This window comes from Panthera pardus, unplaced genomic scaffold, assembly GCF_024362965.1.
Source record: "Panthera pardus isolate Hobbes unplaced genomic scaffold, ASM2436296v1 HiC_scaffold_8, whole genome shotgun sequence".
Lineage (NCBI taxonomy): Eukaryota > Metazoa > Chordata > Mammalia > Carnivora > Felidae > Panthera > Panthera pardus.
This window is the reverse complement of record NW_026527013.1, coordinates 147,311,741-147,332,475: the sequence shown is the minus strand read 5'-3', so window position 1 is coordinate 147,332,475 and position 20,735 is coordinate 147,311,741. Positions and strand designations below refer to the sequence as shown.

The 20,735-nt window shown below is 55.3% G+C and overlaps 1 protein-coding gene across 1 annotated transcript in view; it reads left to right on the top strand.

Annotated features, from left to right (window-relative positions):
• PLXNA4 (plexin A4) overlaps positions 1-20,735 on the top strand; it is a 362,709-nt gene that overhangs the window by 314,614 nt on the left and 27,360 nt on the right. The window contains exons 19-24 of the mRNA XM_019452774.2: positions 468-702; positions 3,269-3,411; positions 10,850-11,118; positions 13,800-13,866; positions 14,618-14,764; positions 18,483-18,642. Coding sequence (XP_019308319.1) covers positions 468-702; positions 3,269-3,411; positions 10,850-11,118; positions 13,800-13,866; positions 14,618-14,764; positions 18,483-18,642 — 1,021 coding nt within the window. The remainder of the gene's footprint in view (positions 1-467; positions 703-3,268; positions 3,412-10,849; positions 11,119-13,799; positions 13,867-14,617; positions 14,765-18,482; positions 18,643-20,735) is intronic.

The following is a 20,735-nucleotide window of genomic DNA, read 5'->3' as shown; positions in this document are numbered from 1 at the left end:
TTGTCATTCTTTCCTGACGCTGGTGCTACAATAAAGGCCATGCAAAACAGCTCTAGGGATGTGCTGCATGGCCTGTTACAGGCTAGAGACCCTTCCAGGAGAGCACTGTTGTTGGCCCCAGGAGGGCCATAATATGCTCTGCCTCAGTCTTCCAATCCTTATGATGGGATGAATCTCAGGGAGCGGTCATTGAAGACGTGTCAGACTTCTTTAGGTCCCAGTCGTGGGCTGTTTCCTTATGAAGATGGACATTAGTCCCGGCTGAGGGAATTTGCAGCTTCCCGTCTGTGGGGGTGGCCTGCTCTGAGCCATCCGGACCCATCCCCAGGCCCCCACACACCCTCTCCTCTGTTCCGACCTGCGACAGTTTTCCTCCCTCAAGCCCTTTCCTTCATCCTGCCCCGGGGCTGCTTCCCCGGGGTGCTCTGAGCCCCCTCCCAGCTTCCTCTCGCGTGCTGTGCCCCCAGGCCCGAGTCGGTGGCATGGAGTACTCCCCGGGGATGGTGTACGTGGCCCCGGACAGCCCGCTCAGCCTGCCCGCCATCGTCAGCATCGCCGTGGCAGGCGGCCTCCTGGTCATCTTCATCGTAGCCGTCCTCATCGCCTACAAACGCAAGTCCCGCGAAAGTGACCTCACGCTGAAGCGGCTGCAGATGCAAATGGACAACCTGGAGTCGCGTGTGGCCCTGGAGTGCAAAGAAGGTACTGGAGGACCGGGGACCATGCCCCGCCCCCCACCCCCCGGCCGGAGTCTGTGCGCGTGCGCCTCACACAGGGCAGCGGGCTGGGCACCTGCAGGCCGCACTGGGGGCCGGGTGTCTAACTCTGCTTTCCGAGCCTGTATCCAGACAGATCCCTTATCCCAGCAGACCCACCCCTTCCCTGGCGAGGCCGCCCTCCCCTCCCTCCAGGTGCCCCCTTCCCCTCTTTCCCCAGGTCAGGCTGGGATCATCCTAAGCTCCGTGAGAGCAGTTTCCAGCCCAGAATCCTGGCCGCCGGGGTTTTATGCTCTCCTCTTGGGGACACCTTGGGGTGTCTTGACATGACACATTCAGCAACCCGCAGCTCCCTTCCTTGAGGAGGAAGGTACGGCTGTAGGGCTGATTTGAGATGTAGAAGGAAGAGGGTTTCCCAGCCTGTATGTTTAAAAATTACCAACACCGCCATGATGTGAAATCAGCTGCACTAAATCCAAGAAGGAAATTTAGGAGTCAGACTCTTGTCGCCTGCCAGATATCATGATATCATTTCATGAGTCACCCTGGGAGGGTCTGAGTGGATTCTTTGCCGTGGACTTATTCTCCCAGCCAATCCGGCCTGTACCTGGGGCTCTCCCATCCCCACTAGGGAAGCCGCAGCTCCCTCTGATGGGGAAGTGGGTCCATCCCGTCCCCTCAGTACATCCTTAGCTGTCAACACTGGCATCTGCCTTGTGGGACTGTTAATTACTGCCTTTTATTATATTTACGCTGCTTAATTTTTTTCTCCACAACGTACTCTTCCCTCTAATTAGGTGTAGTGATTAGAATCTCTTTTATGTGTGGCAGGCACGAGGCTTTGAATGTTGGAGGCGCTTAGTGACTTGAAGGAAAGCTGCAGACAGATTAAAAAACCACCCCCCTCCTTCTCCTCTCCGCCAGCTGAGCACCCCCAACGGGGAGCGGGCAGAGAGGGGAATGTGAAGCCAGGTTCCTCTCGGAAAGTTCTGGAGAAGGAGGAATTAGCAGTCAGGGAGTCCAGCCGAAGAGGGTCAGCGGAGGCGCCAGGAGAGGGCCTTGGCTTCTGGCTCGGGAGAGAGCTCTCCTGCGTGAGTGAGACGAGAGAGGTGTAGAGCAAAGTACGTGGAGATTCGCCACGGAAGTATTCGTCGGGGGTGCCCAGAGCTGGCTCTCGAACATGTAAGGGGCAGCTTGGGTTCGGGGAAGGTGACTCCCCAAAGACTTGAGAGTAAGCCGGGACGTCACCCACACGCAAACCCAGGCCCTGCGCTGGCCTGGCCTCTTGAGACATAAACACACACACGCGTGCTTACACGGCCACAGCAATTCACTGGCAGGGGCCCCCGCCCCGTGTCAGTGTGACCAGGGGTGCGGACGGAGAGCAGTGCAGGGGAGGTCTGGAGCAGCCTCTCCAGGGGCCCGGGTGGGGTCCTCACGATTCCGTCAAGTGAGAAGCAAATGAGAAGCCTCGAGGCCTGGAGACCCAAGGTCCGTGGGCCCAAGTTGGCACTGTGGGGTGCAGTGGGGCCCCCGTCCACAGTGCCTGGGGCAGCCGTGTTGTGTTTGTGTCGTGTGATCCGTAGAGCCCACAGAATACTGTTTTCCCATTCTTGTGTTTATGGAAATCGTAAGAAGTATCGTTTCATCGGTGCCCACTGGCTGTGTTAATCCACGCTGGTTGTGTGTGAACGTGCGTGAGTCTCACGCATGCATGCACGCGAGTACGTGTGCGTGTGCCCTGGAGGAAGACGGAGCGGGGGAAGGTCCGGCACGTCATTTCTGACGGCCTTCCGGGGCAGAGGGTGGCCTGGGAGGAGGGCTGTGCTCAGGACAGAGTGTGGCCGCAGCTTTGGCGCTGTGTGACCACCTGGGCCGTGTGCTAGACTTCCTTGGGGGCAGGAAGGAAGGGCGTCTTGCAGCTCCATGACCATCTGGAGGCCTGAGCTGCCTCCACAGACAGCAGTGCCCACATGCAGACCATAATTCACCGTGGAGTGGCATCACCTTGAGGAAGGAAAGACAAAGATACGCCCTGCATATCTATCCAGAAGGAATACAGTAATGTGGCAGAGCCTTCGTCTTGGCCCCATTGGATGGTTTGTGGTTTGAAGGCTCCAGTGAGCTGCGTGGCCCAGAACTAGGACTGCAGAAGAAATTGTTTTTCACTTAGCCCACTATAAAACGCAGAATTAGGAATAGACCCTCCACCACTGGAACCTCTCCCCTCCCTCCCCCGTCCTTTGACGTCCCCCCTACCCCCCAGCATATTCTGTAAACCAAAACCATTCAGGCCCCAGCAGCAGGACAAATCTATGGACAGCCACCCCCACCCATGCTTTGGAAGGGATTTGGCCCAAGACAAGCCTCCTTGTGACACATTCTATCTCTCCTTCCTATATCATTCTCCCCAGCTACTTAAAACATCCCACGTTATTCCTGCACACCTGCAGCCTATTGCCCGTGTCTCCTAAAGGCCTGGGTGAGGGTTCTGAGCCTCAGACTCGAGGCCCACCCCAGCCAGCAGTCTCATGGGCTTCCCTTTGTACCAGCTTTTGCTGAGCTGCAGACGGACATCCATGAGCTGACCAGTGACCTGGACGGAGCTGGGATCCCCTTCCTGGATTACAGAACGTACACCATGCGGGTGCTGTTCCCAGGGATTGAAGACCATCCTGTGCTCCGAGACCTCGAGGTGAGAAGTAGGACCCGTAACCAAGCCTTCCCCATCAAGGTGCTAGTGCAGAGAAAGGTGTCGGTGACCTGCAAATGCAGCCACCTCATCGGGAGGTGAGAAAGCTGAGGCCAGGGAGGGGATGTGACTTGCCCAAGGCTTCCCCCGCCCCCGCTTGTCAACGGCAGCCAGCCCGTCCCTCGGGAGGAAATGGGGCCGAGCCAGGGAGCCATCTGAGCAGAGATGGGAGTAGATTTGGGTTCTAGGGGTCATGGAGCCCTTGAGAATTGAACGGAAGTTGAAGAAAAACTGTACATACACACAAAAACAACACATCTGGCAGCTAATGTAACGCGCTCACGGACTCCTGTTTAGGAAACTCCCATGATGTAAGGGATTTCACCACATAGTTGGTGCTCAATAAATACATGTGGAAAAAATAAGTGATGTGCTGGGAAGGGGGGGTGGAAGCGTGAACGATAAGAATATAACTGTCTTTTGTACCAGCAGGACCTCATCTTTTGAACATTTTATCACTTCCTGTCTAGCATAGTATCTGGCTTATGCATATATTCATACTGTGCTTTGTTCCGAAAGGGATTTCGGATGACTTATCAAGATAAATACCAGAGAAAAGTGAAAAATATAAATGGGGAAACCAGGGCAAAATAATAATCGTAAGGCATAATCGCTGTTAGCGGGCTGCCGACTAAGCTCCCGGTCCAGTTGTAAGTACTTTATACGTGTGTGCGGATTTACTGTCTCACAAGCAGTCTGAAGAAGTCGCGCTTCTTTGAGAGGCAGCAAAACTAAAGGCACAGAGAACTCCGGGGCCACGCAGCTGGGAGGGGGTGGCACCAGGATTTGAGTCCTGCAGTTAGACTTCAGGGTCTGTGCTCCCAATGATGAGTCTTTGCACGTCACTGTCGTGCCTTCGGGCTCTGGATACTTATTAGGACGGATCAAAACTCTCCAGGCAAAGCAACAGTAGAGATTAAGGCTAATTCCAAGACTTATGTCGTGCATAACATAACAACAGACGCCTCGCTCGGGGGGTTGCACGGGTTTGCAGGTACCGACCCCTGCGGGAACGTCTACACGGTTGTTCAAGGGGGTGGAGACGCTGTGCATCTCGACAGAAAACACAGCAAGTCCCCAGGGACTTTGGGGCCCATATGCATTTATTTCTCCATAATTGTTGAATAAATTGTGTGCCAGTGTGTGTGTGTGTGTGCACGTGTGCACACTTCTATAACGAGGGCACAGTCACTTCTGTCTGGAGGAGGGTCCCCTCGGCTCCTCAGTGGATAGATACCAAGAGGCACTTCCAAAGGCCGTAGGTGGTAGGCTCTGTGTCCTCACTGATAACGCACCTCTGCTCCGTGTACACGTCTGCTCTTGTGTGGACACGTATAAGGTATACGGGTGTGTCGTATAAACAAATGAAAACATCGGCTATATTATGATACGCTCTTCCTTTTCTTGGTCTCACTCTTTTTTCTGAATGAATATTATCTTGCTTATTAATGTGTTTACTTGTTTACAGTTCATATCTCTGTAACCCCCTCCCCCCAGACAGGCTGCATTCGAGCAATAACCGTGTTTATTTTATAGACGTTAATACCAGAACACCAGGTGGCACCAATTTGGTGAATGAAAGAAGTCGCTCTATAGCCTAAGACATATAAAACCCACAATTGTTTATGAAATTAAAGCACCATGCCTATGAGTTGACATTTTGAAAGGATGTAGGTCTTAGATCTAGCAAAATAAAGTATTATAGTTGACATATGGCTCTGGTAAGTTAACAAATAATTGTTTAAAAATATCATTTGGGGGCGCCTGGGTGGCTTAGTTGGTTGAGCATCTGATTCTTTTTTTTTTTTTTTATCCAAGTTAGTTAACATGTAGTATAATGATGATTTCAGGAATAGAATTTAGTGATTCATTACTTATATATAACACTCAGTGCTCATCCCAACAAGCGCCCTCCTTAATGCCCATTGCCATTGAGCCCTCCCCCCACCCAACACCCCACCAGCCGCCCTCAGTGTGTTCTCTGTATTTCTTATTGTTTGTCTCCCTCTCTGTGTTTATCTTATTTTTGCTTCCCTTCCCTTATGTTCATCTATTGTGTTTCTTAAATTCTGCATATGAGTGAAATCATACGATATCTGTCCTTCTCTGCCTTGGTCTCACTCTTCATGCTATGCCCCTCTCTCATTCTCATTCACTTTTCTCTTACATTTATACTCTTTCCAGCCTCATTTTTCACCTGCTTCAAACTACTAGGGTATTAGTCCATGGAAGAGTACGCACTTTCCACATGCATTTGCATCTCCAAGGATTCTCAGACTCTCAAGCCTGGCTTGGCACGAGTTTAACACACAGACTAGGGCAGTATATTCCCAAGGACTGCCCAAGGTGGTGGCAGGAGAGTTATAGGACTCCTTCTCCTACAGGAACGCATGGGCAGTTGTGCAGGTTGAACACTGTAGTGCTCCAGATGGCATCATTCATATGCAGCACCTTTGGGGTTGTTCAGTGCACAACCTGCTTCACTGTCTACAGCAGCCCTGTTTACCTAGGACCAGACTACAAATGATTCCCTCTCATTGCCCTTCCTAACTGTACCAAGCCTCTCGCTGAAAGCTGTTGGAGTCCCTAGCTGCCCTGCCAGGCTGTAACCATCTGAGATGCTCTCTGGGTAGATAGCCCGCCCCCCGGCCCGGGCAGTTCCAACGGCCCCAGTATAAATCACATCACACCCTACCACGGCCTTATTCCTCATCTGGCACATTAAAGTTTCCCCTCCAACCTGAGTCTTCTCTCTTCTTTGCCTTTAGCATGAGGACAGACTCGCAGCTCCCACCCTCCTGCTCACGAAGGAGTTACAGCCACCTGCACCAACTTCCTGAGTGGGAGCCCACACAGGACAGCTCACTGTCACGTACACTCGGCTTCACACAGGGCACGTGGCTCTTCTTTGTTTGAGTGGTGGTAAAATAAGCATAACCTGAAGTTTGCTATTTCAACCATTTTTTACATGTTCGGGGCCATTAAGTACGTTCCCACTGTGGTCCAGCCATCCCCACCATCCATCTCCAGGATGTTTTCATCTTCCCCACTAAACACTAACTTCCCATTTGCCCTCCCTCAGAAACCCCCGTTCGATTTTCTGTCTCTATGAACTTGACTGCTCAGCGTCCCTCGTGTAAGTGGAAACACACAGGATTTGTCCTTTGGGGACCGGTTTATTTCATTTAGCAGAATGTTTTCAAGGTTCGTCCATATTGTAGCATGTGGTAGAATTTCTTTTCTTTTTAAGGCTGAACAATCGTCCGTTATGTGTATAGACCACATTTTGTTTATCCGGCCATCTGTCAGTAGGCGCAAGGGTCACTTCCACCTTTTTTTCTGTTGTGAATAATGCAGCTAAGAACGTGGGTGTACAAGTACCTGCTAGAGCTCCCGCCCCTGGTCTTTTGGGTATATGCTCAGAATGTACGACCCTTCGTTTCTGTTAAACTCACTAATTAATTGACAGAAGTCAACTTTTACCATCCCACATTAGCCTGGGGCCATATGAGATCCAGCATCCTAGGCAAGACCCTGGGATCTTGCCCGGATTATTCTGATTTGCTTCCAGCCCCGCCTTGCCACCGAAATAGTTTCTCCCTGTTGGCTTTCCTAGTATGGAAATATTCCCAGGGAAGCCACGGATAATCTAAAGCGATGTTTCCTGACCTTTCCAGCCACTGGAATCGGTGCCCACTGATTGGGCATGAGCGGTAGATGTGTGTGAAGGAGGAGTTATCCTCCGGCTCTATCTGTCCTGGACTTAGCCCTGGGTGAAGGGATGGCATGTGGTTAGGGGGCTGCCCAGGCACTGGGGACACACCAATCCTTTAAAGACAGAGAGCAAACAGTAACCACACGCCCCGTTTTCAACCTATCCTTGTCTCCTAAACTCTAACCTGTTGGGTTACAATTAAAATTTACTATCTGGTTTTGTACTCACAAGCTTCAACTAAACTATCGAACCATCTGGTGAATAAAGAAAGTCTTGTTTCAGAGTGACATTTGCTTAGGGAGCTGGTTGGGGGGAGGTGGCAAGTTACAAAGGGGAATTGTGCTGAATACTCTTCACCGAGACACTTCACCTCTATCGCCCCCTTCGTCAAGTGGGGAGAAAATTCCTACCTTCTCCACCCCCCAGACACTGGGCTGATGTATTCGATGTCTTAGAAACTCCTGGGCAAGAGGGATGGGTGAAAAGCAGCCAGTGGAAGAGGAGAGGCAGGTAATAAAACTGCCATTAAGTGCACACTGTGTGTGCCAAGCACTTTACATACATTATCTTATTTAATGCTCATAAAACATTATGACATGGGCACTCATATTCTCATTTTACAGACGAGGCAATAGAGCCCAGAGGTGACAGGGCTTTCCTCCATGTGTGAGTCAGTGAGTCTTTCTGATTCCAAAACCCATGCTGCTGATGGGGTTCACCCCACAGCTGGCTTTGCTAACCCTTCCTCCCCAGGGCCTCTGTCCTTGGTGCCCCGGAGGCGTGTGCAGCCAAGGCAAGAAGTCCGGAGCACGCCCTCTCCCCAGACCTGCCCTCTGGCCAGCCCTGTGCCCTCTTCCTCCTGGTGCCAGACCCGGACGTGGCTCCCCTGCCCTCGATGGCCAACCTGAGTTGCCAGGAGGCCCTGCGTGGGAGGCTGCAGGGGAGACTCGGGGCTGTCTCTCGGTCACCTCCTAGGCCCAGGGGGAGGACTAGGTGTGGTGAAGGACGGGCAGATGGATGGGGACTCGGGAGCCAAACAAGCTTGGGTTTGGAAGTCCAGCACCATCCCGCACCAGCTGGCTGGCCTTAGGAAGCCTGCGGTACCTTCTCTGAGAGGCGGTTAAGAGGACACCCTCACCCTTGCGAGGTCCTTAAAGGCTTAGATGGAGCCACGATCGCAGTGTGTCAACACCGTGCATTGCACGTGCTGGGTGCCTCGGAAGTGGCATTATCTATCAGCAGTAGAACGAGTTGTGGGCATGTTGCTCCGGCGGGGTGGGACGGGGGAGCGGTGGGTGGGGATTGAAGGACAGAGGAGGTAAAACGTGCACACGTGTGTTGGAGGCTGTCACAGGGAGAGGAGGGAGGTCGGCGGGACACAGACGGCTGGGTAGATTGAGGCCAGGCTGACAGCAAGGTGAGGCTGTCTCATACCCTTGTCTTTTTCCCTTGTCAGCCCCTGTGGAGAGGGGAACCGGGGATCCGGGCAGGATGCCAGCTGAGATCGGGCCCACCTTGGGGAATGAGGAGTTTGCCAAGGGCAGCTGGGCCGAGAGCCGGGACAAGCAGGGCCCCGGCTCTGGCGAGTTCCCATCCCTCTCCTGAGTACCGCCTTCCCACATGGCCTTCCGGAGGGGCCTCCTGCTGACCATCCAAGAGCAGGCAGGGGCCTGCCCGGTCTCTGCCTCCTCCAGGGCCTTGCCTCGAGCCTGGCACACAGGGGAGCTCAGGAAGTGAGTGGCGTGAACATTCCGGCTCTGTGCCTACCACCTCCTTGGACCTTGGACACACAGGGTTTCTCCACTGCCTGCATCTTCCCCAGTTTAAAACTTCTGGACTAGAGTGGGATGCACTTGCTACCATTCAGGAAAGGTGACTGTGTGTCAGGCCCTGCACTGCCAAGGTTTTCACGCACCTTCTTCTTCAGGGCTCACGCCAGCCCCCCGAGATGGCAGGATGCAGTGCTGGCTGCCTGGGTGCCGTCCAGGCTCTGACACTCCTGTGTCTTGGGATCCCGGGAAAGTTCCTCACTGTCACGAGGCCCTGGGATAGTAACGGTACCCAGCTCATAGGGTGTCATGTGGAATAAATGGGTCAACATTTCTCAAGCATGTAGAGCCGTGCTCAGCAAAGTACGGTCTACAGACGCATTAGCTGGGGTACGTTCGTTTCGCTGTTGGAGGAATGGAGCCTTCTCAGGGTCCCCGACTAGTCTATGGCTGTGACAGTGAACCCAAGCTTGACCCTCCCCGAAACTGCTGGCTTCACTGCTGCCCACAGGACGCTCCTTCTCCAAGACCCCTGCGGGGGAGGGCACAACCCTCCACACGGCACCTCGTTTGAATGTCCCTGCTCCTCCCGCACCCCACTCCACGACACGGGTGCCCTGCTCTGTTCTCCGAGGGCTTCACCTTGAGGGCAGAGGCTGCGCTTTATTTGTTAAGCAACCTTGTTGCGATAATGAAAGAACACCTACAGAGCAAGGCACACGTTGTCGGGACACAGCCCAGTGCATTTTCCCTGAGTGAACACGGCCAGCAGGCCAGCACGCAGATCAGGAAGCTGAACCCTACCAGCCCTCCACAAACGTCCCCGAGTGCCCCCTTGCAGTCACCGCCACCCCCGAGAATAACCATTTTCCTGCCACCGTTGTTTTCTTATGAATCCTTATGTAAATGGTACTACACGGTACGCCCTCTTCTTCCTGACTTTTTTTCATTCCATTGTCTGCAAGATGCATCCATGCTACTGTGAGTGCTAGAAAGCCCTTCACTGCCGTGGCTGTGTGGCTTCCCGCTGGGCGAATACCCGCGCTTCCTGGAGCCGCTCGCTGTTGCCGGGCACCCGGCGGATTCCAGTCTGGGGCCCTGACACGCAGAGCTGTGGGGCCCGCCCGGTGCATCTCAGAGATGCGTTCTCCATGCCTCCTCGCCCAGTGGCTGGCTGGTGTGAGCTGGGTAGACCCTGCCCCCCCCCCCGCCGGCCTCTGCCGGTGGACAGAGGACGCGGGCAGGAAGATGAAACCTCCTTCCCCGTCTTCCTCCCGTTTCCCTGGGTGCGGCAGGGTCTCAGAGGAGTCTCTGAGAAAACATCAGATGCTAGGGTCTGTGAGGCTTAATCTTCTTTCTTTAGGTGAATCACCTTGGGGCCCCAGAGAAGTTGCGGGACCTGCCAGAGGTCCCACGGGGTGGCGGAGTCAGAGCCTGTGTGGACCCTGGAAGTCCTGACTCTGAGGCCACTGGTCTGTCAACGGGATCCCCGTGGCCAGAGAAGGGTCAGCATGAGGACAGGTGGAGGCTCAGGTGTGACGACCCCTCCGGGAGGCCCCCGGGGGCTGTCCGTAATGCTCATGCGCCCTGGCGCAGGGCCCCCCACCAGCCCTGTGCTGCCGTCAGGGACGAGCTCGCGCTCAGCAGCGGACTCAGATCCCAGCACGGCCATTATCACTCAGGGTGCCTTCTCTCTGTGCCTCACTGATTCACCTCCAAACAAGAGGCAGTGAGCCGCACGTGGGTTAAGGAAATAGCTGGCACGGTGCCTGGGGCCAGATGAGGGCAGGGTCCACAGCGTGCGGCACCCGCCCCGTGGGGAGGCCCCTGGGCCCGGCTGGCCTCCGCCTCACGTTGGCGGTCGGCAGTCAGGACTCCCCCGGGGGCTCCTCCGCAGGTCCCGGGCTACCGGCAGGAGCGTGTGGAGAAGGGCCTGAAGCTCTTTGCCCAGCTCATCAACAACAAGGTGTTCCTGCTGTCCTTCATCCGCACCCTGGAGTCCCAGCGAAGCTTTTCCATGCGCGACCGCGGCAACGTGGCCTCGCTCATCATGACGGTGCTGCAGAGCAAGCTGGAGTACGCGACCGACGTGCTGAAGCAGCTGCTGGCCGACCTCATCGACAAGAACCTGGAGAGCAAGAACCACCCCAAGCTGCTGCTCAGGAGGTGAGGGCCGGGCCGGGCGGGCGGCAGGGGACGGAGGTCGGAGAGGGCCCCTGCCCAGCCCAGCCCGCTTGGCCTGGATCTCGTGCCTTCTGGGGAGACGGGGGCAGAGCTCCCAGGAGGAGCAGCCAAGTCCCGCCAAGCTTAGGAACCAACCTGCCCAGAGACCAGGGCGCACCCCATACCCTTTTGGAAGAACCCGTCCACTTGCCCTGCTGCTTCTCTTTCACCCTCTAATTCCGCTCTGCCTTCTTCTCTCTCCGTCCTTACCCTTCCCTGGTTACAGCCCTTTCTACCGGAGTTCTTCTCTCGTGGAATCTTCAGAGGTCACTTGCCCAGCCCCAGCCTTATCTAAATCAGAACATGAGCTAGGAGAGATACCCCAGGGCCTCTCTGGGGACCATCCTCACCCTCTTAAGACTGGAAACTTTAGGGGCGCCTGGGTGGCTCAGTCGGCCAAGTGTCCGACTCTTGATTTTGGTTCAGGTCATGAGCTCATGGCTCATGAGTTGGAGCCCTGCGTCGGGCTCAGCGAGAGCAGTGCGGAGCCTGCTTGGGATTTTCTCTCCTTCTCTCTCTGTGTCTCCCCTGCTCTCTCTCTCTCTCTCTCTGTCTCTCTCAAAATAAATAAGTAGACGTTAAAAAAGGTTGGAAACTTTGGCCCTGGCCCCTCTCACTGCTGTGAGCACCACAGCAGCGAAGCCACTGGGAGCTTCTCGGTAACACAGACTCTCAGGGCCCAGCCCACAGCCGGCTGGATCAAAATCTGTATTGTAACGAGAACCCTAGGTGATCTGAAGGCACAGCGAAACCTGAGAAGCACCGGTCTGGCCTGTGTTCTAATGAAAGCCCTTCAGTGGCCCCTTGCCTGATGCAATGCACCAGGTGTTTCCTGGCACCTGCTGGGGACTCTGCACGGGTCCAGGTGCACCACGGCACACTGCTGGACGCCTCATCCTTGACACTGTGGAGACCTGAACGGTCACATGTGACCGCAGAAGCCATATCCTGTGGCTTCGGCTTTATGGCAAATAGAGGTTCTCCGATTCCATCCATGCCGCCTTTCACGTTTTCCTCCTGCTGGAAGGCCATTTCCCCTCTAGGCTGTTAGTGCGGTGTCTTTAGCCTTTCTGTGGACAAAGCTGGAAAACTCCCACATCAGGCCTTTGCGTCCAGCCCTCTGCCTGGACCGCCCCAGGGGCCGTCTGCCTCTGCCTGTCCTCTGCCTCCGTCCTGGGTGTCTGGGTCTGAGGCAGGGCCCCCTGCTTGGTCCAGTGGCTACATTTGGCTTCCAGAAGTGTCTCCTTCAGGCTTTTTCCTGGGGCCGTGGGCATTCGCCTGCACAGCTGCAAAAGGTTGCTACATTTCGGAGCAATCAGACAGCTTTGGAAACAGCAAGGTAGATCATTTTGATTTTTGTTTTACTTCCACCACGCAGCCACCCACCGGCATAATTCTAGGGTTGCCACTGCCTGCCAGAGCTCCCACCGACAATTTCCCCGCGTGGCCTCGCTCTGTATCCGTGCGTCTCCACCTCTTGTTTTCCACTCGCTCTCCCCCAGATGCCCTCTCTCCTTCTGCCCTCCTCCGTCTCCCTTTCTTTTCCTTGCCCTTGGCTGGGCCCCTCATTTCAACAGTCTTGCGCTTCTCTTCTTAGTTTCATTTGTGTGCTGGCAGCTGCCTCAGGATCATACTTATCCGTATCTTCTGCCAAGTACAACTTTCAAAGCCTATCCACACATACCCGAACGGGCCCGTGTCTCCATGGAGGAGGCCACAAGCTTAGCGCAAGTTCGAATGGAGTTTGTTTCCTCCAAACGGGTGCAACCAGAAGTGTCTTGGGGCCATAACAAGGCCGCAGTGTCCTTCCCTTCCAAAGTAAAAGAAAGGGACTTGGGTAGCAGCACAAAGGGTGCGAGTTAGACTCAAGAAGGCACTTCCTGCCGTTGCAAATGAAACACTAGCGAGGTTCCAGGGGAAGTTCCAAAGTAATTTGAAACAGGACAATTTTGGCATCTCTTGGGATGAGCTAGGTATTAGCTCTAGGAGTCTTTAGCTTTAGGGGATGGGGTCCGTGTAATCCATCTGGTTTTTGTCCCACGACCCGCTTCTCCTGCTGCCTTCCTTTCTGTCCCCTGCCAAACTAGTATCTCCCCGGGTTTCTTATTCTTCTCTTCCCCACCCATAGGAAATTATAAAGTTCTCTAGGCTTGCACTGTCTGACAGGTTGCAGCTACAAGCTACATGTGACCGTTCAAATGTAAATTGATCACAGGTCAAGAAAATGTAAAATTCGGCTCTTCAGATGCACTAGCTGCATTTCGAGTGCTCAGTGGACACGTGTGGCAGGCAGGGGGCTACCACGCCGGACAGGACAGTGTTTTCCTCCTCGCGGAAAGTGCCGACGGGCAGCTGGTCTAGCGCGTTCCCTCCAAACGTGCACCAGGGAGCCTGGCACCAGAATGTCATCTCCTGGCTTCGCGGGCAAAGCTTGTCCTATCATTACGGGGTGTCTAGGAGGCCATGGAATCCAAACGTTCTTTAGCACCTCAAGATGGGGCCCAAAAGCCGCAAGCAGCAGAATCAGTGAGGAGTTGTTCCCTTGCCTTCCCAGTCCTTGGGGGTCTGACCAGCTGCTTCTGTCTTTGTCTCGCTCCATCGGTTCCCTTGGTGACTGGTGACAGGACTGAGTCGGTGGCTGAGAAGATGTTGACCAATTGGTTCACTTTTCTGCTCTACAAGTTCCTCAAGGTATGATTGGATGTGGGGGTATCTCTGGGGGTACCGCCCTACCAGAGCCTGCATGCCCCCAAGCCCACATTCCCCACGGCCTGGCTCGTAGAACCCCACCAAGAAATGCGGTCCCCCTCAGCACCGTCACTGGCCCCGAGGCGGCAGACTCCTGACCATCTCAGGAGACAGAGCATCTGTCAGCCCTTGCATGAGAAATACCATCCCCTGTCCCCCAGGCCGCTTTCTCCAGAGCCGGGAGAGCATCCTGCGTGAGCCCTAAAGCCAAGTTCCCCTTGTGAGCCCAAAACATTTCACCCCTTATTTCCTTGCTTTCCCTCTTCCTCCCGTCCTACCTCTCCCAGCCCCCAGGCCCATAAGGGTTCCAGGCTGGTACCTTGCAAGGCACGCTGCCCATGTGGCTGGGAGGTAGAAAATCCGTTCCCCTCCAATTATTCCCTGTTTTCTAAGGCTTTGGCACCACCAGGGACTGACCTCCGTCTCATGATGGGCAGCGGTGGGGTGGGGTGGGGAGGAGGAACAGAGAAGGGACAGGAGGCAGGGGAGGTGAAGAGGAGGGGGCGGACAGGAGAAGACAGGTGGTCGAGAGAGCTGAGAGAAACTCCCATCTGAAGGGGGAGTTGGCACCAGAGAGGAGGGCGGGGAGCAGGAGAGAAACGAGACGGAGGAGTGGAGAGCGGCCCTGTCCAAAGAAACGGGCTCCGGGGGGCTGGTCTGGCGTCCGCCCAGCACGGCTCTTCTCTGTGTCCAGGAGTGCGCCGGGGAGCCCCTCTTCTCGCTATTCTGTGCCATCAAGCAGCAGATGGAGAAGGGGCCCATCGATGCCATCACAGGAGAGGCCCGCTACTCCCTGAGTGAGGACAAGCTCATCCGCCAACAGATCGACTACAAAACCCTGGTAAGCCGGCCTCACGGCGCTGCCCATGCCCCTGGACAGGGGGCTCTGGTCCCGCACAGCCCCTGCCCAGCAGAGGGGATGGCTGAGGTGCTGGCGAGCCATCTGTCCTTACCTGCCGCACGGGCCCAGCCAAGCGTCCCACCTGTGCCTGTCACCCCCAGACTCCCTCAGTTACCGCCACACCAGGGCAGCTGGATTTGGGGGCCAGTCGCTCAGGCACAGCTCACCAACACTTCAGCAAAGACTAGTGTGGTTCCGGGCCAGTGCACTGAACGTGGGGTCCCAAGCCCTTGCCAACAGCTGGCTGGCTGATTCCCCAAAACAAACTCCTCATCAGGAATCCCAGCGTGGAGAGTGAAGGTTCCATGCAGAGCAGGTAGAGGCCAAAGGAGAGGAAACCGGAAAGAGTTCCTTATGTTTCAGAAGCCCAGCTCTGCCTACAGTCTAAGTGCAAATACGCCCATGACCCGAGCTATAGACCACAAGGCCGGGATAGCCTAGTGGTTAAGGCGCTTGTCCAGGGAATGTAGGGATTCCCTCTGTCAAGGTTAGACCCCTTCTTCTAATAGCAGCTGTCACCCTAGGAGGCAGCTGAGCTCAGCATGTAGGAGCATGAGGTCTGGATGAGAGCCCTGACTCTGCTTCTGACCAGCTGGCTGATTTGGGGCAGATCCCTCAATCTCTCTGAGTTTGGGTTTCTTTATCTGGAAAAAAAAAAAATGGAGGATAACACTAGAACTGATTTACCCAGGGATAACAACCGTGCATACCTCCCAAAGTTGTCCAGAGGATGGGGTATGGTGAGGAGCACAGGGCAGGGAGCCCACTCTTTCCTGCCATGCCTGTCCCGCAGGCTGCCACTGTCCCTCCCAGCAGGGCGGGCACTCACACAGCTCTGGGCTCTTGTATGGAGGTATGATCTCCCACCCGGCCTCCTCTAGGAAAGGGGAGGGGTGTGAAAGGAAGGAGGTAGAACGTAAGATCACAGATAAGCGTTGCAGGTGAAGCATGGATGGCCTCAAGACCGGTGGACAGACAAAAGGATTTAAATGCACTTACGGGGAGATGAGACCCATGCAGGCTGGGCTGGCACAGGGCAGAGTCGGGCAGGAGCAGTGAGCCCAGGGCGAATCCCAGACCCCATGGCCAGTGGGGAGACAGTCCCTTCTGGCTGGGAATGATGCACCTGTCCCCCTCCATCTTCAGAGGGCCAGCAAGGCGGGGAGGCACCCAGTGGGCATCTTGACAGACCTGCTGGGATGGGCTCCACTGGGGAAACTTCAGAGGAGCAGCATGTGACCGAAGGCTTGGCTTCCTTGAGTCACATTCTGCTTCAGAGGAGAGAGTTAGAGGCTCTGATTAAAATGAGAAGGGGAGGGGGAAACCTTCCCAAAATAGAGACCCCAATAGATTTTTTAATGAGCTAAAAGTACCATTGAAATGTCTCCTGCCTGATCTCCCCCGACCCCTTCCTTTCCCGTCCCATCCATGGTTCCCCAATACTGAATCCAGCACCGTGAGCTGCCGTGATGCTCTGTCCCCAGATCGCAGCATCCTTCCTTCCAGAGGCCCCGGCTACTGTTCACACGCCAGCCTGGTTTCAGACGATGTCAGGAACTAGGAGTGGGTCAGGGGAGCGCAGCCATCAAGTGGAGAGACCTGGGGAAGAGGTGCCGTGTGGAAAGGGGGAGGAAATTGCAATTGTTTTGCCGGGGGAAGAAAGGGCTGCAGGGAGACAGGCTGCTACCGCAGGCCTATGAAAGGAACTCCCAACAGGCAGAAGGGGAACAGCCCCTGGCTGGCAAGAAGGAAAAGGAAGCAAGCCTACGAGACAAGACAGCCGCAGACAGGGCTGCCCAGGGCCGGGCCGGAGCCACCGAGATGAAGGGGTCAGATAAAAAGAGAGGAAGTCATGGGATTCAGCAGTGCCGGAAGAGCCCTGGGCAGTTTGGGCCAACTGCTGCTGTCCTTGTCCTGGGCAGGAGGGGTACCACAAAGGAGACAGGTGCTGAGAGGCTCAGGGCTGCATCACGTTCTAGTTAGGTGCCCTCAGAGGTATTGAGTGATTAATTAGCTGGATACTAGAACTTGGGCTTGCGTGTTCTAGGGCCCTGCTGCTGGGAGTGGCTATTGGCATCACCCGGGAGCTTGCTAGGTGCTAGACCACTGGATGCTTCCCTGCCACAGTGCAGAATCGCAGGCCCCACCCCAGACCTCCTGAGTCAGAATCTGCATTCGAACAAAACCCCTGAGTGATCCTATTCACATTAAAACACCAGAAGTACTGAGTTAGCAGGGAAAAAACCTCAGGCAGTTTGCTCAGAAACTAGCCAAGGGGCATAAGGAATCGGTGTTCTGGGTGGAGCTGTGGCTTGGCCGGTGGCCAGGCAACCCTGTCCCTCAGTACTTACTCTTCTCTAGATGCCCTGATGCATCCCTCGGGGTTCTCCTAGGGCCACCATGAACCCCTGGGGCAAGTAGAAACGTCAGAAGGGCATACTCTGGGGTGGGGCAGCCTCTGCCTCGAGGTTCTAGTGGGAGGAAACCCAGAAAAGGTTGCGTTGCTCCTGGAGGAGGAGACTGAGTCCAGAGCACAGGACGGCAGGGGCAGCCAGGGCAGCACCAAGTGGCAGGCTGTGCCCAGCCATGGAGGGGACAGCGAGGGTCCGGGAAAGCTTTAGAGGGAGGGGCTGGGAGAGGGCTCAGAAGGGACCCATGGTCCAGAATTCCTTCCACCATTGTTTTCATTTTAGGACACGTTGAGGGTGAGAATCTGGATTTATAGATTTAGGAGGGTTTTTTTTCCTTCTTAATGGAAGAAGCATGTTCCTGTTTGAGCTCACAGCAGTCTGGCTGCTAATAAAAGGCAGGCGTCCAGGGGCCAGGGTTCTGATTGCAGCCACATGGAGCAGAAGGGGGTGGGGGAGGAAGCTGTCGTCTGAGTCTGCAGACATGTGACATCTGAGATCCGAGGTGGCAGGGGTGCAGGGAAACATCAGGGAGGGGGCATAGGGGGCTCAGGCGGCAGGGGCAGAGGGAGGGTATGGGACCCGGCGTGCCAGGCCGCCTAGCCGACCCGCGCCCCAGGTCACCCACCCCACCCCACCCCACTGTGGCCGCGCCCCCTGCCCAGCATCCTGCACAGCCCCATCCACGTAGACAGAGTCCTCTCTGAGAGCAGCAAGGAACGAGAAGCCTTGGGAAAGAGCCCAGAACTTTTTAAAGGAAAAAAAATACAGCTTGGTGCTTTAAGAAGAGCCTGAATTTTTCTGACTAGTTCCAGAAGGAGACTTTGAGGCCCTGGGCCAGGGTGACCACTTTCCCTTAACACAAGTTTGTGGGTTCAGAGCCAGGAAGGGATCTCAAGTGGTTTGAACCTGCACCTTTTTATTTTTAAAGAGCCCATTAAGCTTCTTAGAGATTCTCCAACCTCCAGTCAGCCCGAGACCGTCACAAAAATCGAAGCTTATGAAATCTCTTGAGCAAGGAGCCAGATTCGCATGAGTGCGTGTACATTGAGGGGGAGTGACCGGGAGGATGGACCCACACACGTGGAAGGGGAGGGTTCAGAGGGCAACGGGCTGGGTGTGCTGCTGACACAGTGCCGTGTACGTGGGAGAGAGAGCGAGTGGGGGTGTGTGTGGTGGTCTGAGGGTGCCCCTGGGACTCAGCTCTGCCTGCTGCCCTCCCCCACGCGCCTCTGCTCCCCCTTCCCCAGGTGCTGAGCTGTGTCAACCCAGACAATGCCAACAGCCCCGAGGTCCCAGTAAAGATCCTCAACTGCGACACCATTACTCAGGTCAAGGAGAAGATTCTGGATGCCATCTTCAAGAATGTGCCCTGCTCCCACCGGCCCAAGGCTGCAGACATGGACCTGGGTGAGTAGGCTGCCCGCCCAGGACTGTCCTGGGACTGGTCAGAAGCACCTCCTACAGACCAGGGGGGCCAGGGGGCAGGGGGCAGGCACCCCTCCGTGTCTGCTCAGTGAGTAATAGGCACACAGGGGACTGCCACCTGCTGGCAGTCCCACTGCCTCTGGTGTCCCATGGGCAGTGAAGGGGACGCAAGCTGAGTCTGTGTGGTCCAAGCTCCTGCCACCACCGTCATTAGCCCCCCGGGCCCTTCCCTTCCCCTCTGTTCTGTGCGTGTTGTTTTTGCTGACTACCTAAGGCAGGAGGGATCTGGGTCAGTGATGGAGGATGGAGAAAAAGAAGAGAGGAAAATGAGAGGTGACAGCCTGCTGGGGAGCCGGATGACATTTTATTTGAATGTTCCATGAATAGATCGCATAGCCTACATAAACAAGGGCATGCCAGTTAGGGCCAGCTGTACTGAGATCCAGTTATGGCTCGCCTGGGTGTTGAATGAGATATTGTCCTGGGGAGACCCTAGTGGGGAGCTCCAGGCTCCAAAGGGGCCAGGGCTGAAGAGAGGCAGTTTGGCCTCGTGGCTCATTCTCACACCTGGATTGGAGTCCTGACGCTGCTAAGTTGTAGCTGTGTGACCTTGGTCAAGTCACTTAACCTTTCTGTATCTTAGTGTCTTTACCTGTAAAATGGAGATAATAACGGTGCCCGCCTCACTGTAAGAAAGAAATTAGATGGTGCTTGTAAAAGCCTCTTAATGCAGTGCCTGGCCCGTGGAACCCACTCAGTTAGTACTGGCTGTTGTTACTGCGGATCATGAGAATAACACCAGTAAGGAAGTGCTGTGTGTCTGTTGATCCCGGGCATGGAGAGAAAGGCGTTTATGTGTATGTGCTTATGTCTGGAGACTTGTGGCAACGTGGGGGTAGGAAGGCCTCCAGGGGCCCCTATTCCATCCATCTGGCCTCTAAGCTGCCTTCCGTTAAGCCATCCAACACAGATGGGCATCTATGCTATTTTCTAAAATCCAAAGGGAATTTTCATCTCCTCCTGCTGTGCCTGAAGACTTAGGGTCAGGAAGTTCCGCTCACTCACCTCAACCCTTTCTGCTTCGTTTAACCCCACCTCCTCTTGCTTGGCTCTTGGCGGGATGTGTTCTGCCCCACGCCCAGGGCTCTGACACCCAGGGAGAGACATTGGGCGAGCTTGTGGTCCCCTTCCCTTGAGAGGTGTCTCTGTGCGTGCTGCTCTCACGGGAGAGAGTCGGTGGTGGTGACGTGTGTGCAAGCGTGTCCACGCGTGCGTCCCAGGGCACTGGGCACTCCAGTCGGAGAGAACACGTGTGTCTGCGTGCGGGTGACTCTGCTGCCGTGAAGATCCCACAGCCTGATGTAGGGAAGGGGCCTGCTACGGGACCAGTGGGAGGGAAACCGACTCCCGTGTTCCCCACCCCCAAACACCTAAGTGGGTGGCTCCATAATGGGTTTCTTGGGGAGAGTTGCATTCACCCGGGATGCCAGGTAGCACCCACCACTCCTTTTGTTGATTTACGGAAGCCGCGTCAGAGAGCTTATCTGTGCTTCTCGGTGTCCTTATCTGCACAGTGGGCGGGAGGGTGACCCTGACATCATGGGGCCAAGAGCAGGAGCTGTTGTAAGAACCTTCACGCCAGAAGGTGAGTTCGGAAAGGTGGTGTTAGAACACAGGAAGAGCTCCTGTGAGCAGGTGCATGTAGGACTGTTGCTTCTCACGCTTGGGAAGGGGTGACTCCCCGGGAGGGAGAGCAGCAGGTGGCTTCGTAAGCCTCCACCTGAAGCACCGAGACAGAGTATTTGCTCCGGAACTCCTCTCTTCCTTACCAGAACAGGGCAGATGGGTGGTAAAGAACACTACCTCCTGTGGTGGTTCAAACACTTAGTAGATTTCAGGAAGGGCGGGAGCCAACATTCTCCAGTGTCCTCTCCACCCCAAGCTCAGGGGGCAGCGGCTGGAAGCAGATTCAGGGGCCACACCTTCTGCACCTGCTTGATTTCCTGGAGGGAGAAATCCAGTTTCACAGTTCAGGATCTCTCTCCCTCCCTGGAATCTGCACTGCCCCCCGCCCC